This window comes from Anopheles gambiae, chromosome 3 (assembly GCF_943734735.2).
Source record: "Anopheles gambiae chromosome 3, idAnoGambNW_F1_1, whole genome shotgun sequence".
NCBI lineage: Eukaryota > Metazoa > Arthropoda > Insecta > Diptera > Culicidae > Anopheles > Anopheles gambiae.
The window spans coordinates 23456043-23477479 of NC_064602.1; the positions used below are offsets into that span (position 1 = coordinate 23456043).

Here is a 21437-nt window from a genome sequence, read left to right on the forward strand (position 1 = left end):
CCATGTGACTTATTCATTGGTCACATTCCTTCCTCCACACCATCCTTTCCCCCACGCGCAACGTTTCGACTCCCGAACACGATGGACATCTTGCGATTAATGTTACGTTTCATTACGCTGCCCCTGCAAAACGGGGGTGCTACTGCTTGCTCGATCAGCCAGCCCCGATCAGCGGGGCCCTTATACGGCCAAAGTACGGCCTGGCGACAAACAAGAGATTTAAACTGTAACAATTTCACTCCACTTACACACCAAGCCGGTATACACGCCTGCCACGATCATATTACAATAGCAACCCGCGCTGGAACACCCGAGCCCGCCAAGCGGAATCGCGGACAGTCGCGCGGTGTACAAGGATCCGCGCAAGGAAACAAAGCACCGCGATCGAATTTTGTTTTGCATCGCTTCCTTCATTCGTTCGTTGCGGAGCTTGGAGTCGTGTTGCCAGTGCCTGTCCCTGGTGTAAGGGGTGGACCGCAGACACATCTTGATCGAATATCACCACAGTCCTCAGCGCTGCGTTCTGCGGTGAAATATTTGCCTGAAGTAAGGGGGGGGGGGGGGGGGGGAAGAAAGTGTATCGCTTTTGAGGTAAGGTCCGATGGAGCATCGAGACGGGGAGACGATCGAGGGCATAAATATGCAACCCAAACGGCAAAGGGCTCATTGCGTCGTCTTCTTTTAGCGACAGTGAGAAGCAACCTAAGGTGAGAAGAAGCGCATGTTTGCAGTGATCGCGGTGGCGGGTTACGACGATGGCGTGTATCGATCGCGTTCTTCGTCCTGAAGTTTGTGTGGACGAGGTTACATTTCTGTTTCTCACCGTCTCTCGTCTGCATTTTTTGCAGCGCTTCCACCGCGCGTTTTATGTAAATTGCGATCACTATGCGACAATCGGCATTCGGCGAGTGAAGGCGACATTCGGACTCGGAAGCCGTGCTGTTGAAATGGTGGTGTTTTCCCCATCTCCTTTCTTGTTGAATTTGACCGTCCCCACTTGGCTAGGGAAAGGGCAGGAGGGGGGTTTGGATTTTGCTCGCATTTTATGTATTATGTTTCAGAATGTGGAGCCACCCGATTCGGTGCGATCGGTGCGATCGGGAAAGCCAATCGGCAGAAATTGAAGGCAATGGAGGGAATGGTGGCGGACATTTTGTGGAATATTTGTATGTTACCGCAGTTTACTTAACGCGTAGTTGTGCGATTCGGGTTGCTGGGTTCTCAACTGTCAGCAGCCTTTTTACTGTCGTGTCGTCGGCTGGGGATGGGAATGGTATCGCATCAGGCTGAAGATAAATCGCAGAATACTGATATCCAATGTGGAGAGACCACGCCGATGCGTGGAAGTTGAGGTAATTGTATAATAATGTATTTTGATGTTCTGGAGAACTCTAGTTATTAATATTGAGTAATGCTTACATTGCAGGACTTTTCTATAGCAGAATCACAACAAAACAAGCCAATCTAAGTTGTTAATGTATAAATGAAGATGAAAATCTTATGGATATACCAGTTAGTTACGTTAACTTAATTCATCAGAAGATTGTTACAGACACGCTAAGGAGGCTTTCAAACCACAATCCTTCTTGATACAACTTTTTTCATCATCAGTCTGAGATGTTCAAGATCACTCTAGCATCCTCTACTGCATTCAGTATCTTCTAGCATACTTCTTAATCATGGAAGCGCCTTGCTGATGAAGATGACAATGTATCAATATTCGTCTTTGGTCAGTAGTGTTTGGCTTTTACTTTAATAGTAGGAACGTTACTTAAATCTTACATATTTAAGGGCTTTCGCAGAAATTATCTGAATTAAGCCTATTTTTTCAAATTTATACCCCAAGTTTTCAACATAAACACTGACCACATTTGTGTTTCTCGTGGTTGTAGTTCGTCCACGGCTTTGACGAGTATTTGCAACTCCGTTCTACTGCACTGAGTGTTCGGAACAGTAAGAACGACGTTCACGCTGTTCTGAAATCTAGCATAACAGAATTCGAGCTGAGGTTTTCCAGTGAATGGATCAACCGTTTTATTAAAGATTATGGTACACTGATTAGCCGGTCTCGTAGTACAGTCGTCAACTCGTACGACTTAACAACATGCCCGTCATGGGTTCAATCCCCAAATAGACCGCGCCGCCATACGTAGGACTGACTATCCTGCTATGGGAGGGAATCAATTAGTCACTGAAAGCCAAGCCCACAAGTGGGTACAGGCAGGCCTTGACTAACATCGGTTATTGAGCCAAAGAAGAAGAAGAAGGTACACTGATGAATATCAATGTACAACAAGTCCATGACTTATTCCAGTCTTTTGGACTTCAAGAGATACGAACAATAAGAGAGAGTTAGAGTGAAATTTGACCGTGGAATTTCTCTTAATGACCAAGGTTCTAGAGCAGGGGTCTCCAAACTACGGCCCGCGGGCCGCATGCGGCCCTCAAGAGCTTATAATGCGGCTCACGATGACTTTGCCAGGGTTAATATAAATATTACGTTATTAGGAATTTTTTAAATTAAAATGTATTTTTTACTTTTCTTAGACAAAAATCAAGCTTTAGTAACACGAAACTGTACAAGTATCGTTGGTATTTTATTATAAAAACGAGATTTAAACGTTCACTCATCAGTTAAAGGTAGCGTCAAATGGCCCTCAACATAGATATTTTTGAAGCAATGCGGCCCGCGAGCTGAAAAGTTTGGAGGCCCTTGATCTAGAGCAAGACGTGGAAGGATTTAGTAGGTGACCATAATCACTCACTTGGTAATATTGAGTGATCAGGGTGCGTCTCGCAGTCTATCGGAGACGATTTCAACAAGCATTTTAGTCCTTAACAGCCTCAATCAATCAATTAACCAATATTTTAATTTTACTAACGTATGCATTATCAAGAATAAAAACACTTTTATAATCTCTTAACAACATTCAAACGTATGTATTTCTGTGAACCGATCAAATCACTGTTCGTCCATACCAGATCCTGTCCAGTCCGATGTCTTGACAGGGAGAAATGAAGAATATGATTGAATGTAGCTTACAATCCACTTCCTACAAAGCTCTAGGAGCATCCAATAAGTCCTTTTCATTTAACAAGTTTGGATTTTTAAGGATATCCTTCATGTTTTTCCAAGAGAAAGTAGCATCCTTGCAAAAAAACTGCTCTTTATTTTGAAAACTTGTGTTAAAATTATTAACGTTATTAATGATAATGTATTAATTATCAGAAAAAAATACAATCAAAACTCGAGGTGCAGAAACTCATCGTACAATAAAATAAATTCTTAACGACTAACCGTTGCATTCAGCCAATTTTCCCTGTTTGCAAGCTTTTGCTCGAGCTTCTTTTACATAAACAGCTTTCGGCTAGCCCCGTCAATTGAGCTGTTTGAAATGAACCACCGTTTTGCTCAATGTTTGCACTGCGCTAATGCTGTGCTGAAGAATGCTAGCTAGCCAGCAGTGTGTAGTGTAAAGTCAGGCATAACCACGAAAAATATGAAGACATTTTTATGCGCAATAAGCGATGCGAGCTTCCATTGAGAGCGAGAGCGCTAACACAATCTCACGCGCGAAAGCTGTGTGCGAAGAAAGGTCAGAGAAAGGTTCGCCTCATCGACAGGCGCGGACAGATCATGCCGCCAATGCCGTCCCAGTGTATTGCTTCCCTATTTACAGTCCGAGACACACACACACACACTGCAATAGGATTGGATCGGATTCGGATGCTCCGGTGTTGTGTGTGCGATGGTGGTCTAATAAACCCATTTGTGCAGCTGGGAGCGTTCCGACGCGCGTTCGTCATAACCATAACATGGCATCATGGCAATGCATGGCAAGGAGGAGCATCACAGAGCGCTTTTCCCGGTACGGTTAGCGCACAGCTAATCCATTGCAGTGTGTCTGTACCGGGACGGTTGCGGAAGTAAACACATCGTTTACGGGAGGATGGTGCTATGCTGGAGAGGACAGAGGATGGTTCTTCATTTTGTTTCCCCCATTCGCAACTATTGTCTTTGTTCGTTTGCACCCATTTTCAGCCATTGCTTGTGGCGGGGGCCATCGCTTGCCAGATCAGGGTGCGGAATTTCATTCCCCACAATACATCCCAACCCGCGCGCTTCATAAAAATGGCCACGGACCATGGCGTTCTCCCCACTCACAAAAGGAGCAGCATCAGCTTCTTAATGTGCGTATCGTGAGGATTGTCTGTTTTGATTAAGACTGCACTCCGCACGGGGCTCGGGTGCCGTTGAGCGTCTGCATTGCGGGCGGCGTTACTACTGCCGCTGCTGGTATTGGCCATACGCCGAAGCCTTGCAGGGGCCTTGGACGGTGTGTCTTAAGCTGTAAAATCTGTTTACCCCATGCTCTACACCGGCCGGCAGTGCTGCGGTTGTGCCTCCTCGTCCAAGATATTGATGACACATCCACAACACAAGCGTCATTAACATCGTCATCCACGGTAATGTAGGCGCAAGCGGCTGTGTCCACCCCGGCCCTGCCCCTATTTATGCAGCTATTATGCATTTGCCCCCCCCCCCCCATTCGCGTTGCCTGAGGAATGCATAATAATGCAAATGATAATAAAATGAAATAATAACATAAAGAATTATCTGAGCGTAGGGAAAAGTGGCCGTGTTTTTTGCCGTCTCAGTTTTGTCCATGGACTGGTGGAGTATTTTTTTCTCCCTTTCTTTGCTGCTTGGGCGTTCTTCTTTGGACGGAAGGAGGGAAAAAGCACAAGAAATAAAACCGTCCGTGGAAAAAAGGAGTGCATTTGGAAAAATGGCATTGCCTGTTTGTGGAGTGTGCAGATTGTGCAAAGAACAGTGCTAACAGTACGTACCAGTCGGCAGCCTGGTTGGTGTGTTTGACCATTTACTTTTAATAAAAGTAACTAACTGGGAGCTTTTTGGAGGGCCGCAGCAGAGGAACGGAGCGGCACAGTAGCAGCCATACGCAAAAGATGATGATGTACCGGCAGATAGAGGAGGAAAATATGCATATGCAACCGATTAACAGACGTGAGCCGTCCCGGGGTCGGTCGGTTTGCTAAACACCAAACACACACACAAACTGGTGCAAACAATGGAAAATGGAGCGCGCTCGGGGTGGAATATTAACCGTACAGTGTGCAGCTTAACAGGGGGTGAAAAGTAAGCAGGAATTTTGTATCGAACTGGGTGATAAGTTCGTGACCGATTCGGCCAGTTGATCTTGATGAGGCGCATGCGAAAGGGATGGTCTAGTAGGATCGTTGCTTTATGGGGCGATGGCGTTCGAGGGAAAGCTAGCCGCCCTTCCCACATCCCATTGTTGGACGGGTTGGGGGTTTTTGCCTTAATTTATGATGACGCTATCTCGTGGACGGTGCAATAATTTTATGCATTATGCATGCAACAACAGGAGAGAAAGATGTAGGAAATGATGCAGCTTGGAAGGTGTAGAAAGCGATCCATGTTTTCATACAATGTGTCCGCAGTTTGATGATCGTGTCTACCCGGGCAAGCGGTAATGTGACACAGGCTAAGGATTGTTCGATGTAATTGTTGGACTGTGAGAAAAAGAGTTGAAGGTTATGCTGAAATTAATAGTTCTGCAGATGCTTTAAAGATGATTACAGCATTTTATAAGACAAATAAGATGTGTAAAAATGGATTCTAAAAGATTTCTACACAAAAGCTTTAATAATTTGAAAAATTCAATTGGTTTTTCAATTCAATTGGGTTAAAATTTGAATCTTTGTTAACTGAAGAAGTCTTACTCTAAAGATTGCTCAGCTCATCATTTGAAACATTAAAAGGAGGATCAGGATCATCTACAATTATTGCGCCAAAATTAATACAAATTTCACTGTAAAATGAAATTAAATATTTTAATGTTCTTCTACCGGCCATGATCAACCTATTTGAGACAAGATACAGTGAGTGTTAGATAATGTTCGGACCAAATCTAACCTTAATCCCTCAATTCCCTACGACTACGACAGAAGGTCTTTCTTTGAGGCACTGAGTTGAAATACCAAAGTTGAAATAAACCGAGATAGTGTTAAATTTCAGTATGTATGACTTTAGACCTACAGATACATCGAGAGATAGTAAGTATCGCATTATTAAACCATTTTGCAACAGCTAACAATGTGAATGCTCGGCTCGCTCAGCAACATACTCTTACGGAGAAAAGCTATTCAAGAGACTTTAGGGCGTTTTTCAATATGTAGTAATGGCCGGTCTGATGGTACAGTTGTCAACTCGTACGACGTAACAACATGCCCGTCATGGGTGTTCAAGTCCCAAATAGACCGTGCTCCCATACGTAGGACTGACTATCTTGCTATGGTAACAATAAGTCACTGAAAGCCAAGCTCACTTCACTAGTGGGTACAGACAGGCCTTGATCGACAGCGGTTGTTGTGCCAAAGAAGAAGAAGAAGTGTTAAATTTAACCTACATTACGGAGCAATGGTGCTGGGCTAAACTATGGACAGAGTCATCCTAGACCTTAAGTGGTCGAGATAGGGTTGTAAATGTCGATGCGATACAGTAGCATTAAGCAAGCGGGCTATGAAAATGCTGTGTTTTACGTCTTCTGACAGAAAGAGAATAAAGGCCTAGAAGAAGACACGGCGCAGCTTACGAAGGAAGATCGATAGTGTCATGGTACTGCCAAGGAAGTAGACATAAGGCGTACCAAGTAGGCTTGACGTGTATCGCAATAAGCTGACCAATTTGAATAGGCAATAGAGAGCTCCAGAATACACACGAACAATCCAATTGGAGTGCAAATATTGCCAAAATTGAATTTTATTTTTCTAATTTACTACAGACAGTCTTCAACTGTACTTGAGACGATGTGACCGATTCCGTTGAGTGTCCAAAACAAACCGAAATTCTTGATGTTTCATGATACAAGAAGTACATTCTTCGAAACACAGCTGCGTGTTGTTGAACTGCTTTCAATCGCTCTTAAAAACGAGTATTAAATGATTTTTTTCGCTTGTACAGAAACCAAAAACTATGATCCTCCAAAAATCCCCAAAAATTCCCAAAATCCCCAAAAATCCTCCAACTCCGTCCCGTAGTTGATATCTCACTTTGATCTACATTTTGACAATATTACGCCCCTGACAGGGCACCACTAGTTTTTGTTATTCGTCGATCAACGAAAACCACGATCCTCGTGCATTCTTGAAGGAGTTAAAAGCAGAGCACAGAAAGACTTGAATTGTTGTTATTGCTGTTGTTTGCCACATTCATTTCGTACCATCAAACGCTTCGTTGGCATTGTAGCGCCCCTCCGTCATTCTCGGTTCGATTGTTTGGGGACCTTAAATGGGATCACTTTTTTAACAACTTTTCCTCTGTGTCTTTTTGCTCATCGCTATCACAAAACCATGGAGTGCTGCTTGATTTGATCTTGCCTCCTTTTTTCTGATACAAACGAAACTTTGGTCCGCTTTGTGGATTCCCGTAAAATGTGTTTCCATTTGAAATATGCTCTTTGTTGTTTGTTTCTTTGCTTCCAATGCCACCCTGTGGTTGGTGGCTTGCTCTACCGATTGAAGAACCTTGCAGTACCGATTGCAGCACTGCCCAAAATATGCATTCTCGATCGCTTTCGCAGCCTTTTTTTCCCTTGGTTAACAGGTTCTTGATCGAGGAGACTGCAAGAAAAATGGCGTTTTTAGGGAGTGTACGTTTTGATGCGATTTTTGAAAGGATTTTAGCTGCAAAATTCAAAATAAATCATTGAAATGTTCAACATCAAGTTAAAACCTCGAAGCAATTATAAGCAATAAACTGAAACAAGCAACTAATTTCTTGAGCAACATCTTACATTAAACAAGTAAACAATGATTCAAACGGTTGAGGAGAAACAGAAGCCAGAAAACTAAACAACAAACACCGACCTAAAAAAGCATTGAAATAAAATTGAAAAAAAAAAACCCGATCCCCGAACCGATCAGGGATGTGGCTATAGAATTTTGCGTATTTCCCATGGTAACCCGTTCCGTTCCAGGAGCCCATCAATTTCGCAGTCCCAATATCCCACAATCTTTGCCACTCTCTATCTCTCTTTCTCTTGAAGCCTTTCACGCGGGCATGCTCGTGTCCAATTATTTCGCGTATCCTTGGCGGCTGCTCGCGTAAACCGTGGCAGGAACGTCATTCTCACTCAGCTACCTTCGCTTCCTTTGCTTATTTATGTGCATGCACTAAACCCCACAAACAGGGCAGCTGATAGCAGCGGGCATTGAAGGTAAGGGAGAAAAACTCGTTGCGTAAACCACCGATCTTAATATGACGAAAAGGTGGTTCCGAGTGGCGAGTGGCAAGTCAATGTGTAGCAAAAGCAGCAACAGCAGCAACAGCAGCAGTAATCGCAGCGAACGGTAGTGAATATGTGTGTAAGATTGAAAATTAAAAACAATAAAAAAGTGCTTCGATATCAAAGGAATGCGGTATTAATTTAATTTAATTATTCTCCATTGCCTTGTAGTTGTTTTGGGTATACTCGTGTGTGCTTGTGTGTGTGTATCTGTCTGTTTGATAGCAAGGAGAGCCTCTGTTTTTTTGTGCGCGCTAGTGTGTATGCTAGCGCGCTGTAGTTATTTCTGGAACTCGCTGTTCCTCGTGTTGCAGCAGTCTTTGCAGAAGTGCAGAAAATGTGCAAAACATCGCAGGACCGATCGATCGCTCCTGCACCGAGGACAAAGCCCCAAACGCAGAAGGTTGGGTTGAAATCCTTCATGCGTAAAAGATTCACGCCAGATCGGTTATCGAACGCTCGTTACGCGCGCCGTCCCCGGACGATGACGTGAAGTGCTCTGGTGAGCAGCGTACATACTAAAAACAGCTCACCCAATACCCCGCGCTCAATGATAAATTATCTGCCCATTCGCGATAGAGCACAGACAGCAGTAGGGATGGAAGGGACGGAAAACATGGTTTGCATTTATGTTGAAATGTTTTCTTTGTTGTCGCATTATGTTATGTGCTGCGCATCCGTCGCTTGGTGTGGAGTGCGTCCCGGTTGCTTGAGCTGTACCGACAGGTACACGTGAAATTCTTCCTTAGAACGCAAGAAGCGTAAGAGCGCACAGCGATACACAATAGCAAATGGTACAGTGTAATCTATCCTGTTTGGAGGCCTTAAGGTGCCTAGGCGTGATTTGCCTTATATGGCAGCCAGCGAGTGAAGGCAGCTCTCCCCAACAGCTTCCCCAACTTGTGGCAAACAGTTAGTGGCACGCGTTAGCACACAATACATTGAATTCAATGCTAATACACATGATTCATAGCGCGGGAAAAGGAAAACTGGGGGAAAAACAGCAAAGAATGTACCAGCTGATAATGCTAATGTATTTAAATCCCATCTGCCCGTCCATCCGCCAAGGTAGCCTTGTTTGAAGATATTGATGAGATAATCCAACCCGCTGCTCTGTGGGATAGTTCTCGTACCGGTTCGATCCAGAAGTGTGCTGCACACAAATTAATTGATGCCTACTGGTACTGTGGGCAAAATTCCCTTGCGAATGTGGTAATTTATTAATCAAAAAGTATAAGAAATAGAAAAACACCTCACAATCATAAACAACAACCATCCGTCATCGTCCGGCGTGTATGTGCCGGTACCGCTGGATGTTTTGGGCTAAATTAGCGTTTAATTATCGAAAGAAAGATGGACAAAAATTCGGCCGCAAAACTTACCTACGCAACTGGGCGAGTGATTTCCCCCGGTAGTCGCAGCCGGGCTCGCTGCAGGCAAAGTTCCGCTCGCTCGTGTGGGACACCAGATGGCGGCGGGCATCGGTCGCGGAACGGGCGAGATAGTGGCAGCCTTCGTGCTGGCAGGCAAACTCCCTGACGGATCGCTGGTCGTGATGGACCCGGCTGTGCTGCAGCATTATGTGGCTGGAAAGGAGATGTGATGAGGGGAAAACGAAGGAACATATTACATTAGATTAGTTTGATGATTAGTTAGCTGGGTTCAATCAATCATGATGGATTTTGGCGGGAGTTGAACCGTTTGCAAGCAAATCCGCTGCCAGTACAAGTGTGTGGGATTAATTTAAGAAACGAAAAGGCTGTGGATGATTTTTATGTGTCGCGATTACATGTGACAGGAACATCAAGCAGGATTGTGCCCACAATACGTCACATAAAAACGCTCAATTGATAGCAATTTTATTAATTAGCTTCTTCAGATATTCATTTAAGAATTGTGGCAGGATAGTACTGCCTGATGAAGGCAAGTGAATTGTTATAAAAGGGAAGGACATGGATTGATCGCCAGTCGTTGATCAGATCGCAATAAAGGAACAACGTTTTGGAACAGAAGAAATCTGGTGTCAACGGTCTCTCTCATTCGGTCCATCTTCCCTACCCCCTCAGTCAGTTTTGGTCGTCGTCATACGGTTGTGTAGTCCAATATTATTCGCCGTCCACCTGTGGTTATACATCTCTCTCGCTCCCCTTCACTTTTACATCAATACAAAAACATCTCTTTATAAAACGAAATATTGCTCTTTTCAGGACTAGAAATGAATGGCCAATTACAAGCAGTTACAAATGATTTAGTTGACAGTGTCGTATAAGTGACCAGATGTTGCAGTTACTTTTAATCTTGATTGTCCTGTCGCCAGAAGTATAGCGACTGTCGCATAAAGCAAGGGATAAAGCTGTTTTCTAGTTTCAGGTAAGATTTTAAGGACCTTTGAACTAGAGGTGGGACGAATGAACGAGAACTAGTCAGTTCGTTTAGCTAATACATATGAATGATTGACCCTTGTACAACAGTTTCGTATAGTATAGTTCATCAAAAAGTAGTGAAAATTGTCTGTTAAAGCGAATAAACAAAGGACCGAACTGAACAATTGGACTTATTAGCCAGGTTTTGCGAAAAATGCATATAAATTATAATGTGAGGTCGAGTGGATACGAATATTGTGGAGCTCTTGAAAGATTGTACGCAAGAACGAAGCAGTTGCCATTGAGGTTCTTTTAGAATTCAATCTTTTAGCAGAATAATCTTTCAATTACCTCCTAAACAGACAAATGCATATAAAAATGAGTTCAGTAATATGTTGATTTAATGGAAAGAAGTTTGTCGATTACTTTTCTGCAATTCCTGCTTTTCTATAATATCCTAATTAAACTTCACGAACGCCATTTCAATCGATCAGAGGGCATCGGAGCGGACTTTCAAAAAGCTGTTATACTGAAGCCTTCCAAGCTGTCAAATTTGCTGCAAAAATCTAAAATTTAACGTTCTTTTGTTGGTTTTGGCGGAATATATCGTGATTGTCCTAACTAACATTATAATAAATAAGCAATTCCTTTGTTAGGAACGATTCCGAGCTAATGTCTCTACCAATCGAAAATACAAATTTAACGTTTAGAAGCTACCCTAATTTCTCGAACCGCAGTTCAAAGTTAAACGCAATTCTATGAGGAAAAAATATGGAAAAATTTAGGGTAGTTAATTGCTTAAATTGAACTACATGAATTAAATAAGACCATAAGCATCTCAATATTTCCGACAAGTTTGTAATCATATCGGTTGGTTAGTCTTTTCGTCGTTTAGTAATGTTTGTACTGTACTGCATCTCCCAAAGTGCATTAGATTGTAGTACAATACTATTAAATCTAGACAAAAATCTAGAAAGTAAATCCATACTCCCACTTCCCTTCAACGTCCTTCATTCACTTCAAAGCCAAATCCTAACTACGAATGTGGAAAGGAACTTTATTTTACCCTGCTGCAAGTGATTTTTATATTTCACAAGAAGCAAGTTGCTTCCGTTTCCACCATCGACTGCAATATTTTGCAGTGCAGATTTGCGTCCCCTTTCTCTCTGTCCCTCTCACTCTCGCTCTCTCCGGTAATACTACCCCGAACAAAGAAAGCGGTCAGCGTCGAGCTGATTTCCTCTCGCATGCAAAACTCAAACTTACGACTATCGTGCACTAAAAACCATTCATCCCAAAAGCGGAATGCAATTATCATATATATCTATAAGCCGGCATTGGCTGGCAGCTAAAGGCACACGAAACGGACGTACGGACGGAACCCTACCCCCCGTTGCCTCAGCGGGAGCCCTTCGCCCTTCCCATCGCGAATCATCAAATAGACTATCGCAGCAGCAGCAGTAGTAGTAGCAGTAGACGATCGCTTCCTTGCTTTGCATGATGTGACATTTTACGTTCGAAATGCAAATGACATCTCGGAGATCCGTTCGGCTTCGTTCGTTTGAGTTGCGTTTGCGAGATAGATATATATACATATTTTTTTGTACCCATCCAACCGCTCCACTTCGAGAGCACTTCCTTCGGACTCCTCCTCAAGGACATGCAGAATGTCCGTCGCCCTCCCTCCCCCAGGGACGGCACATCTCTGTTAGGTTTCATTTCCTTTGTTGTCGTTGCTTTTCTCCCTGCAGCCGCTTTTTTTTTGCTCTTACTCAAAATGGATGATGCGATAAATTTTTATGTTTATTATTATAATCAAGTGTAGTTTTTCTTATGGCGCCGTGCGGTGCATTTCCGCCGTCGCTGGGACCCGCACTGAATGTGCAGTGTGTGTGTGTGTGTGTGTGTGTGTGTGAGCTCGAGCGCCTGTGTGTCAAGTGTTCGATGGCCAATTTGCATTCCGTTTCCCCCTGTACGGGCACATCTTGACGCGCTGTGAAGAGTGCTGTGGTGAAGTGAACGTTTTTTTTGGTCATCTCCCTCAACCCTTGCTGTCATCCGGGCTGCTCCGTCCATGCTTGATGAGCTTTTGCCGGGATCTGTCCTTGTGGTGCGGAACGAGCCAGCCATTCCCTTGGACTGCTGATTGGCTGATGCATCGGAATCGGAGCTCGGACCCGCTTCAGCAGAGGAAGCGTTTCGTCACCGTGGTCTGCGTCTTCGGGTGCAGGATCTCTCGCGTGAAATGATCCTTGCACAGTTTTTTACTTCCCCTCACCAATCTCCACATCCACATCGGGGGGCATCAGCTGCTGCATCAGCAAAGAAGGAGCAGATATCGAAACTTGCGCAAAAGAATGCGGATGCAATTTTAGGGCAAAAGTTTCGGAACGGCTTCTCCCTGAAGCAGAGAGCTTTGAGGGAGGTTTTTCTTTGCGCTTTTGTTTTCGTTTTCTTCTTGCGTGGTGTTATTTCGATGGCAAAACTCATCAACTGCAGTAGAACTTTGAGCAGAAGTGTTTTCGTCTCAGCGGAAAACGGATTCGGAGTGGAGAGTGTGTTTTTTTCCTTTCTTTGCTTCCTTCTCTGCTACTAACTGTGCTGCACTGCCGTGTGCATGCATTGCCGTTGAAGTAGGAAGCTAGTGGATAGTGTCCTCTACTAGTGACGATATCGCCTTTTTGCATGGAAGGTTCCTTTTTTTGCCACTCACACGCTCACAATACTTTACGACGATGGACTATTTGGCACTCGGTGTCCATCGAGTGACGGTTAATGGCAAGCGATTACTTTGAATGGAGGAAACATTTTACCAATAGCAAGTAGCTGCCGTTGTAACGCAAAAAAAAGCGTGCACAAATTGTAATTCGAGATGCATCGGGCGCGATCAAAATGCATAATTTTCACTTCGTAGCAGCAAATGGCTGCTCATTCCATTTAAGGCACAAAATGCAACACTTCCCATGCACCATGCACCACACAAACGAAGAGTTTGTCCACAATCAATTACGCGCAAGTGTGTGTGTGTGTGGCGCTGCTACGCTAATTTGCTGGGCTATTTGTGTGTGTGTGTGTGTGTGTGTGTGTGTGTGTGTGTGTGTGTGTGTGTGTGTGTGTGTGTGTGTGTGTGTGTGTGTGTGTGTGTGTGTGCCGGCTAGCTTAGTTTGACCGTACGGTACCGGCCGTCTTGAGCAAAACACTTAGCAAATTGCCAAGCTCACAAGCGAGCAGCTTGCATTAGGTATTCATCGTGAGGTTTTGCGAAAGCGATGCCCGCCAACGGTGTAAAGACTCGCAGGGCCAAAAAACCATAAGATATGGTTCGTATCTTCGCGCTGAATGTGAAATTCAGCGCCCACGGAAAGGTGTGAGTTTTTGCCGCCTTGTCGCTCCTCCCGGCAGCACCAACCAAAATGTGTCTTCATATGCGCACGGGAGGCAAAAGTTGGCGTGAAAGATGGTGCACAGCGGAAATGGAACGTTTTAAAATTCAAAAGACAATAGAAGACACCCGTAATTAACCGGGGCCCGGCAAAAGGGGAAACTGCCGCTGTGCCACTAAGAAGGATGAAAAGTCGTAAGAAAATCGTACGTGAAGAAGTACCGCCGATATGAACTCCCGTAACCTGAGCACATTTGTAGTGTGGCTGAGCACACAACAAACAAAAGTAACACTTCTTCTACCGGCTAGGAGCACGGGGCGGGGCGCCCATTAACTCATCTCAACTTGTGCTGGCGAAGGCGGTGTGGCGGTGGCATTTTACGATTTTCATTTCCATTAATCCTTGCGAGCTGCCGCTTCCACGTGTGTTTGTTTTTCATATTTATGGCACTTCGTGTGGTTTGCGCATCTTCCACATCCTTGCAGGATATCCACATCCACACGCAGCTAAACGTCTCGGAGCTGCGATGCTTATGAAACTTAATTTTTCCTTACCTTAGCTCTTACAAAACAAGAAGGGAAGAGAGAGGCAGAGAAACGGAGAGGCACGCTTGAAATACGAAATGAATCCGCTGAGTAAACTGGCTGGCGGCGTGAATGACTAAGAGACGGCGTAAGTTTGTGTCTTATGAAATTAACCTTTATCTGTAAAAATTATGATAGAACGATTTTGGGACAAATATTTTACACCTCCACCAAACAAAAGGTGTAGTATGCAAATATAACATTTCTTCCCAGTCAAAACGGGCGGGAAAGAGGATGCCCATGCTCCCGAGAAAGCACCGAATGTTCGCCAACATTCTCACGAAACGGGGCAAATACGGGTAACAAGCGCATTATAAATCCATGTACCGGCAAGGTGTTTCATTATTCCCGGTAGCATATATGGTAGGCTTGTGTGGCAGCGGGGGGTTTGGTTAAAAATATGAAAATGTTATGAGCCATGGTACTCCGAAGACACATGACTCGCCAAGCGGATAACATGAACGCCTTTATTTCATATGCTCTGATGGAATAAAAGAAAAGTAAATCGTTTGAATCTAAGACTGCATACTTCATTGAAGATTCTGTTTTCATTTGTTAAGAAGACATTTTCACAATATCTCTAAAAATATAAAATTTTGTGTTAAAACAACTGATAGATGAATCTCAACCATAAATATTGATAAAAAACCAAATTTATTGTTTATATTATTAATTCAAAATCTTTCAAAAATGTTGTAGACATTATCAGATGATTTGTTAGAAACGTTAGGAGAGACGTTGATGTTCGAATTTGAGGTATTTCTATTAGGCCTGTCCGAATCAATCGAACATTTATTTTACTACTTGTCCAGAACATAAGAGGAGATAATACAAACAAAGAAAAATTATCTCATCTTATGACATAACTAAGCTATAAACTAAACACTTTGAAAGGCTTCAGTAATTACAATAAAAATGATAAATAAAGTTATACTGACAACAGCACAGCACTTAAACAATCATTTTGTATCATTAAACGTAAACAACACTTTAGTATTTAGCATTTAGAGAAGAAACTCTGATGTAGATTTACGACTTTGATGTAGATTATTTTGTAGCAAAATAATGACTAAAATAATAAAATTGGTTAGATTTCGATTCCATTTGCTATGGCTCCTTTCATTTGAAAAGTTTAATCTGAATTGCAAACAAATTGTTACATTTATTCATCAAGAAGATTAGGAAATTATTTTATTCCTTAAGATTCCTTGATTAAGAATTCGAATTGGCAATGAAAAGCAAATTTAATTTACGATAATATGAATCATTTGTAATAAAACACGAACATATATTTTGAGTTCTTACAAAAATCATTCACAAAGAACAGATTCAGAACAGAACAGAAGATTTCCTTTGATAGGAAGTCATTGACTAACAACAAAAAATGAGACATCTTCATGTCAAAATCACTTGCACTGTTAAAAACAAACCTAACCATAGGCAAAGATAACATTCAAACTGAACACCGCATTTACTGATGTCTGCAGCCGTTGTCATTGTATACAATCAGTAGAAGCAAAAGCAACGCCAGCAACAATGAAACGTTTCACAACACTTACTGTGCGCTTAATCAAACGTTATCTCAGCACTAGGAAACAACAGTGGAGCAAACCATCATGCTGGGGGTGTGTCTTAAATCAACCTCACGTTGTCAAACTCAGACATCAATAGCGATCGTTTCACCATAAAATCCACCAACATAAAACCCACAACCATCCACAGCCGTACGACCAAGAACAGTGAGGTGTTGCGCTCACAATGTGATGCCATTTCTTTGGCAAGGTATCGATAAGAATGATTTGTTTCCCACTGAATGGAACACACACACACACACACACACACACACACACACACACACTTTTCCATGGATCATCTAACCAAGCGCCAATCACTCGGAAATGCGCACCACAGCCGCAAGATATCGAGCCCGCTCACCACTCAACTCACTCACCTTCCGAGCGTGGTAAATACTTCCGTGCACACTTCATTACCACATCCGGCGTGGGAAATGGGGGACTCGGGACCATCAAGTGAGGCCTGGGCTGGATGGTGTGTTTCCGGATCGTTGCCGTTTTACCGTAGCCGTCGACAGCAGTTTGAGCGTGGAGACAAAGTCAAGGATATGTGTGTGCACGGGTCTGACAGACGGTGCAGCAATGTTTTGGGATGCGATGCGTTTTCGGTGGTAGTTTGGGGGCTCTCGCTACGGTTGCCAGCATATCGGGAAGATTTATAAAGGCAGTTTGTGTGCGATGATGGGAGCGAAACACTTCGCCTTTTACAGTGTGATCGGCACGGTTTGAGATGGGATCGTCATTCAGCAAGTCGCCCCTACACCTTCCACCGCTGGTCCCAACAACGATCCACAGTGGATTGTCGTTTATAAATCGTTTTTCGATAAAGCTCAAACTCTCCTGTGTGGGAAAGCGGTGCGGGATGATATGTGAAGTGGAATTTATGGTCTCATCGCACATCAGACCTTCAGCCAGCACATATCGTCAGAAAAGGTGGAAACGAGCCGGTCCGTTTTTTCCCCCCTTACTCTGTTCGGCTGGGACTTTACACCGAAGGAACACCACATCTCACCGCTTCAAGCGTCCAAGGAAACGTCAAACGATTTCGGACATGGTCATGGAATGCACGTTAAAATACTTGTGCACTTCCGATCCCCCCCTGGATGACGTTTTTTTTCTGCAGGGCGGGAGTTTCGACCTGACTGCGGTCACATTTTTCACACCCTTCTGCCGGGGCGCGGAGTGAAGAAATCCATTCCGCCCGGAAAGCCAGGCCTAAAGCCGGACTGAATCCTTGACCACCGCACCGAACTGGCAGGATGTTTCGACGCGCCCAGGACCGTAAATCATGTAAACGGTTGGACGTTGCACGGGCAGATAAAAGTATTCAATCGTTCCCGAGGCCGCCGACAAAGTGCGCCATAAACTACAAAATGCAGTCTTGGCCACCGGGCACCGGGCGGTTAATAAAATAGCGATTGTCCCCTGTACGCAAGCAGTGCACCAGGTGCAATGGGGGGAAGTCTGGGGTGAAGCTAGAATACCAAAGCTAGGTTTGGATTTCTCGTTCGCATTTTTCGTAGGAAATTCGTACGAGTCTTAGTGTGCGATCCTTTTGACTTTACAGCTTGTAGAAGCGTAAAAGTGTCCGGTTTAGTGTAGTTTTTTTTGTGTGTGTGTGTGTACGCTGTTTGTTTGTTTGCAAGAGCAAAAGATACGACTAAAAAGCGAATGCTCATGTTCAGGAAAGAAAATATATTATTATCACCTGCGGAAGAAAGGACCAGGCAAACGGCCAAGACAACCCTCCTGATGACCTCTCGCGCCCCAAAAAGAGGTGGATTTGGAGGGCGAAATATTTATAGACATTTATGTGCTGGTCAACCGAAATAAGGAATATTTTTTCGCCTATCAAAACGGTACGACAGCAAACCGTACCAGCTGGAGTGCCGTTTTCATGCCATTGCGGCCTTATAGCTAGTGCTGAAGTACTTTCGCAAAACCATCCCGTTGTCTACAAGAATTCAACGTGGCTCCAAAAGGTAGATAAAGTAACTTGAGAGCTCAAATGAAGTTAGAGTGCGCTATAAAACAAGCCGACCGTAAGTGTTCGATGCAAAAGGCAATTCGGAAAGAGTCTCGTGCATCTCCAAAGACACAAGTTGTGAAGTTTTATTTTTTCATGAGTTTTGAATGCATGATCCAAAAAAAAAAGAAATTAGAAAACCGGGGCAAAAAATAAACACGGCAATACTGGAATGCGTGCGTCGGGATGGAAGAAATTAAAAGTAATGGTTATGGCAATGATTCGACTGTATTTGGTAAGCTTGGTACTTTATTTTTGTCCGAATTTTACCCATTATCAGGTTGCACTCGGAACTCGGGTAGTCATCAAATGACCAATCAAGCGGTGTGATGTGTTGGAAGGAATGTTGCTACCATAACCATTTTCTAGATAGATTTTTATTTACACGACAAACATATTCCACGGCTAGAAAGAAGTGCGCAGGTTGCATACCATTCAGATCCGTTTTCTAACCATTTCTGGATGAAAAGTTCAAAATGAAAAAATAAACATGGTGATGCGAAAGGAGCCAAAAATCGGCACGGATTCCCACTTGCACACGGCAAATGAGAGTTTATAGCCGAGAATGTGGTCGGCGAATCCTTGGCAGACGCGGTCATTTTGCTATTTAATCCATTTGGATTGAAGGGAAGCTGCCTGGGTGCTCGGTTGACCGAAACGTTTGCCAACCCCACTTACCGAAACACCTTAGCGCCGTGCAGCGGAAAGCGTAAGGATAATAATATAAAAAAACCACGACCAAACGGGCAAAAATACCCCAAAAAGTATGCAGTTGAATCCGATGTGTCCGATCACGGATGGATTCTTGCATTCCGTGGATGACTTTTCTCGCCAGCTCCGACTCCGGCTCCTGGCAGGACGGAAGGCAACAGAAAGACGCACGGAAACGATTTACGAAACCGACGGCCACGTATGGCTGACCAAACCCCGGTAAGCCCGTTCACCTGGATAATGGGTCTTGGAATCATTTTTGGTCCGTTTCTGGCGGTTTACCGTGCCGGGATAAAAAGGTGACAGGAGATGTTCGGCGTCAATGGGATTATATGGCAAATGGACCCCCCTGTAGTCGGGAAAATAAAACAAAGTACCGAGTTTCGGTTACGACTACGACGGCGGTAGGACACATTTGACAATAGAAAGCGGCCAAAGGGTTTGACCAAAACCTCCGTGCTACGAAACAACAGTTTGCAAATGCGTTGCAAAGGCACATTTTCCCCCTGAATGGTGGGAAAAAAGTTTTTCCTGGTCATTTTTGTGGATGGGATGATCATTTGTTGGGCCCGGTTGCTGGCGGAAAGATGTTACTGAATCTCGGTACATGGCGGGAAAATTTCTGACTGTAGAGGTCGTTGGTTTGTCTGAGGTTAGGAGACACAGCGGTACTAGAGCGATAGTAAAGTGTTTTATTTTCCGCATAGATGTCCATTGCGAGCCCGGAAGCAAATAGCATGCCTACAACTTGTTTATTGCCACGGCCTGTAATTATATAGAAAAGAATTTCCTGAAACTAGAGAGAACAGTATGGCGTGTTGAAAAAAGTGTATGTAAAAACAATGAGACGACAAACATTACACGTCGGGGTGGAAAAAAAGTAAAAAAGCAAACAAAGGCTAGGAAGTCCTGTAGTTTCATTTCCTGTTGCTAGTGGTAGATAATCGTTGTAGCATCATGTATTACAACACTTTCAATTTATTTACGATTTTTAGATGTTGTGTACTACATCTCTTTTTTTATGCGATAACTAAAATAGAGTTAGAAAATATTACATTTTACAAATAACAAAAACAATAAATTTATATTTTCATCGCTTAACTGACTAAATACAATAAAAAAAACCATAAAATATCAAATACTAGAATAAATAATTATATAAGTAGTAAAAAACAGAAAAAAATAGCTAAACAGATATATTTTTAAAAATAAGCCAGAAACGTGGTTTCCAAAAAAGAATATAATATATAAAAAATAAACAGTAATAATATATTTAACAAAAATAATCTAAACTGTCAATATTACAATAAAAACTGCAAAAAGACATAAACATTAAAAAAAAACAAAAAATCGAGCAATAACCCATAAAATAAAAACAAATATAAACGTTAGCAACGTGCATTTCAAATAGATTCATTCAAACTAAATAATTCAATTGAAATCTTACAATCAAATCAAATATTATAATATTTTTTTCTTCTAATAGCTACAAATTGCTTTTGACTGATTAAATAACTGAATGTAAACGCGAAAATGTATAATACTGCATAAAAGTAATAATATATGTAGTAAAAATAACATACAAAATAGGTACATACGAATGAATATTTAAAAGAAGTATAAAATATGTTTAAAAGGAGATGAATAGTAACTATAAATAGTAAACACTCAGAATATACTTAACTACTGTTAAGAATAACAACGAAAAGATGAAAAGAACTTTAAACATCAAAAGATACAAAACACAATTCAAAACAGATCGAGCAACAAATAATAATCGATCGAATAAAACAGTTATCACTGTACTGAACATTCAATTCAAATCGAAAAAAAAAACAATAATGAATAGTACCATTATTATCTACCATTTTTATGCCACTATTTTCTGCATGATTTGCCACCCGTGTTCGAACGTTCTACTCGTGTTTTCGAGTACCCGTAACTCGGAAAGGTAATGCGCCCGCGAACGACATACAAAACCGTTTTCCACACATTTGCTCCTCTCATTACGAAAAGCTCCTATTGTCGTTGCACTTCCCGGGTTTGTATTTTTTGTTGTTGTTGCTTTGTTCCTGGTCGTTGTTTCTTTTCTGCCCCTGCCCAAACGAGAGTCTACAATTTTCCCGCAAACAAATAAAATGAAAATCTTCATAATTTATTTGCTATTTAGATTTATACTTATGCTTAATGGGGTAGTCGGCGCGGGTCAACACCGAACGGCCGTGGATTGTTTCGGCACCGGACCGGAAGGTCTGATACATACGGAAATACAAACGGAAAGCTGTTAGCACACACACACGTACACATGCACTCGCGGTAAAGACCTTTGCAGAAAGAAAGCATCGGGGAAGTGCTGCTGATGCCCGTGGTCAACTGAGCACGGACGGCCGGGCCAAAGGGGCTACCGTTTGGTCGAGAGCTAAGAACTCTCCATTATTCCGGGGCTGTGCTGTGGAAATAATT

At 42.9% G+C, this 21437-nt stretch overlaps 1 protein-coding gene across 1 annotated transcript in view; it reads right to left on the reverse strand.

Annotated features, from left to right (window-relative positions):
* Positions 1-21437, reverse strand: part of LOC1279983 (zinc finger protein 236) — a 70945-nt gene that overhangs the window by 3013 nt on the left and 46495 nt on the right. The window contains exon 6 of the mRNA XM_061658471.1: positions 9716-9919. Coding sequence (XP_061514455.1) covers positions 9716-9919 — 204 coding nt within the window. The remainder of the gene's footprint in view (positions 1-9715; positions 9920-21437) is intronic.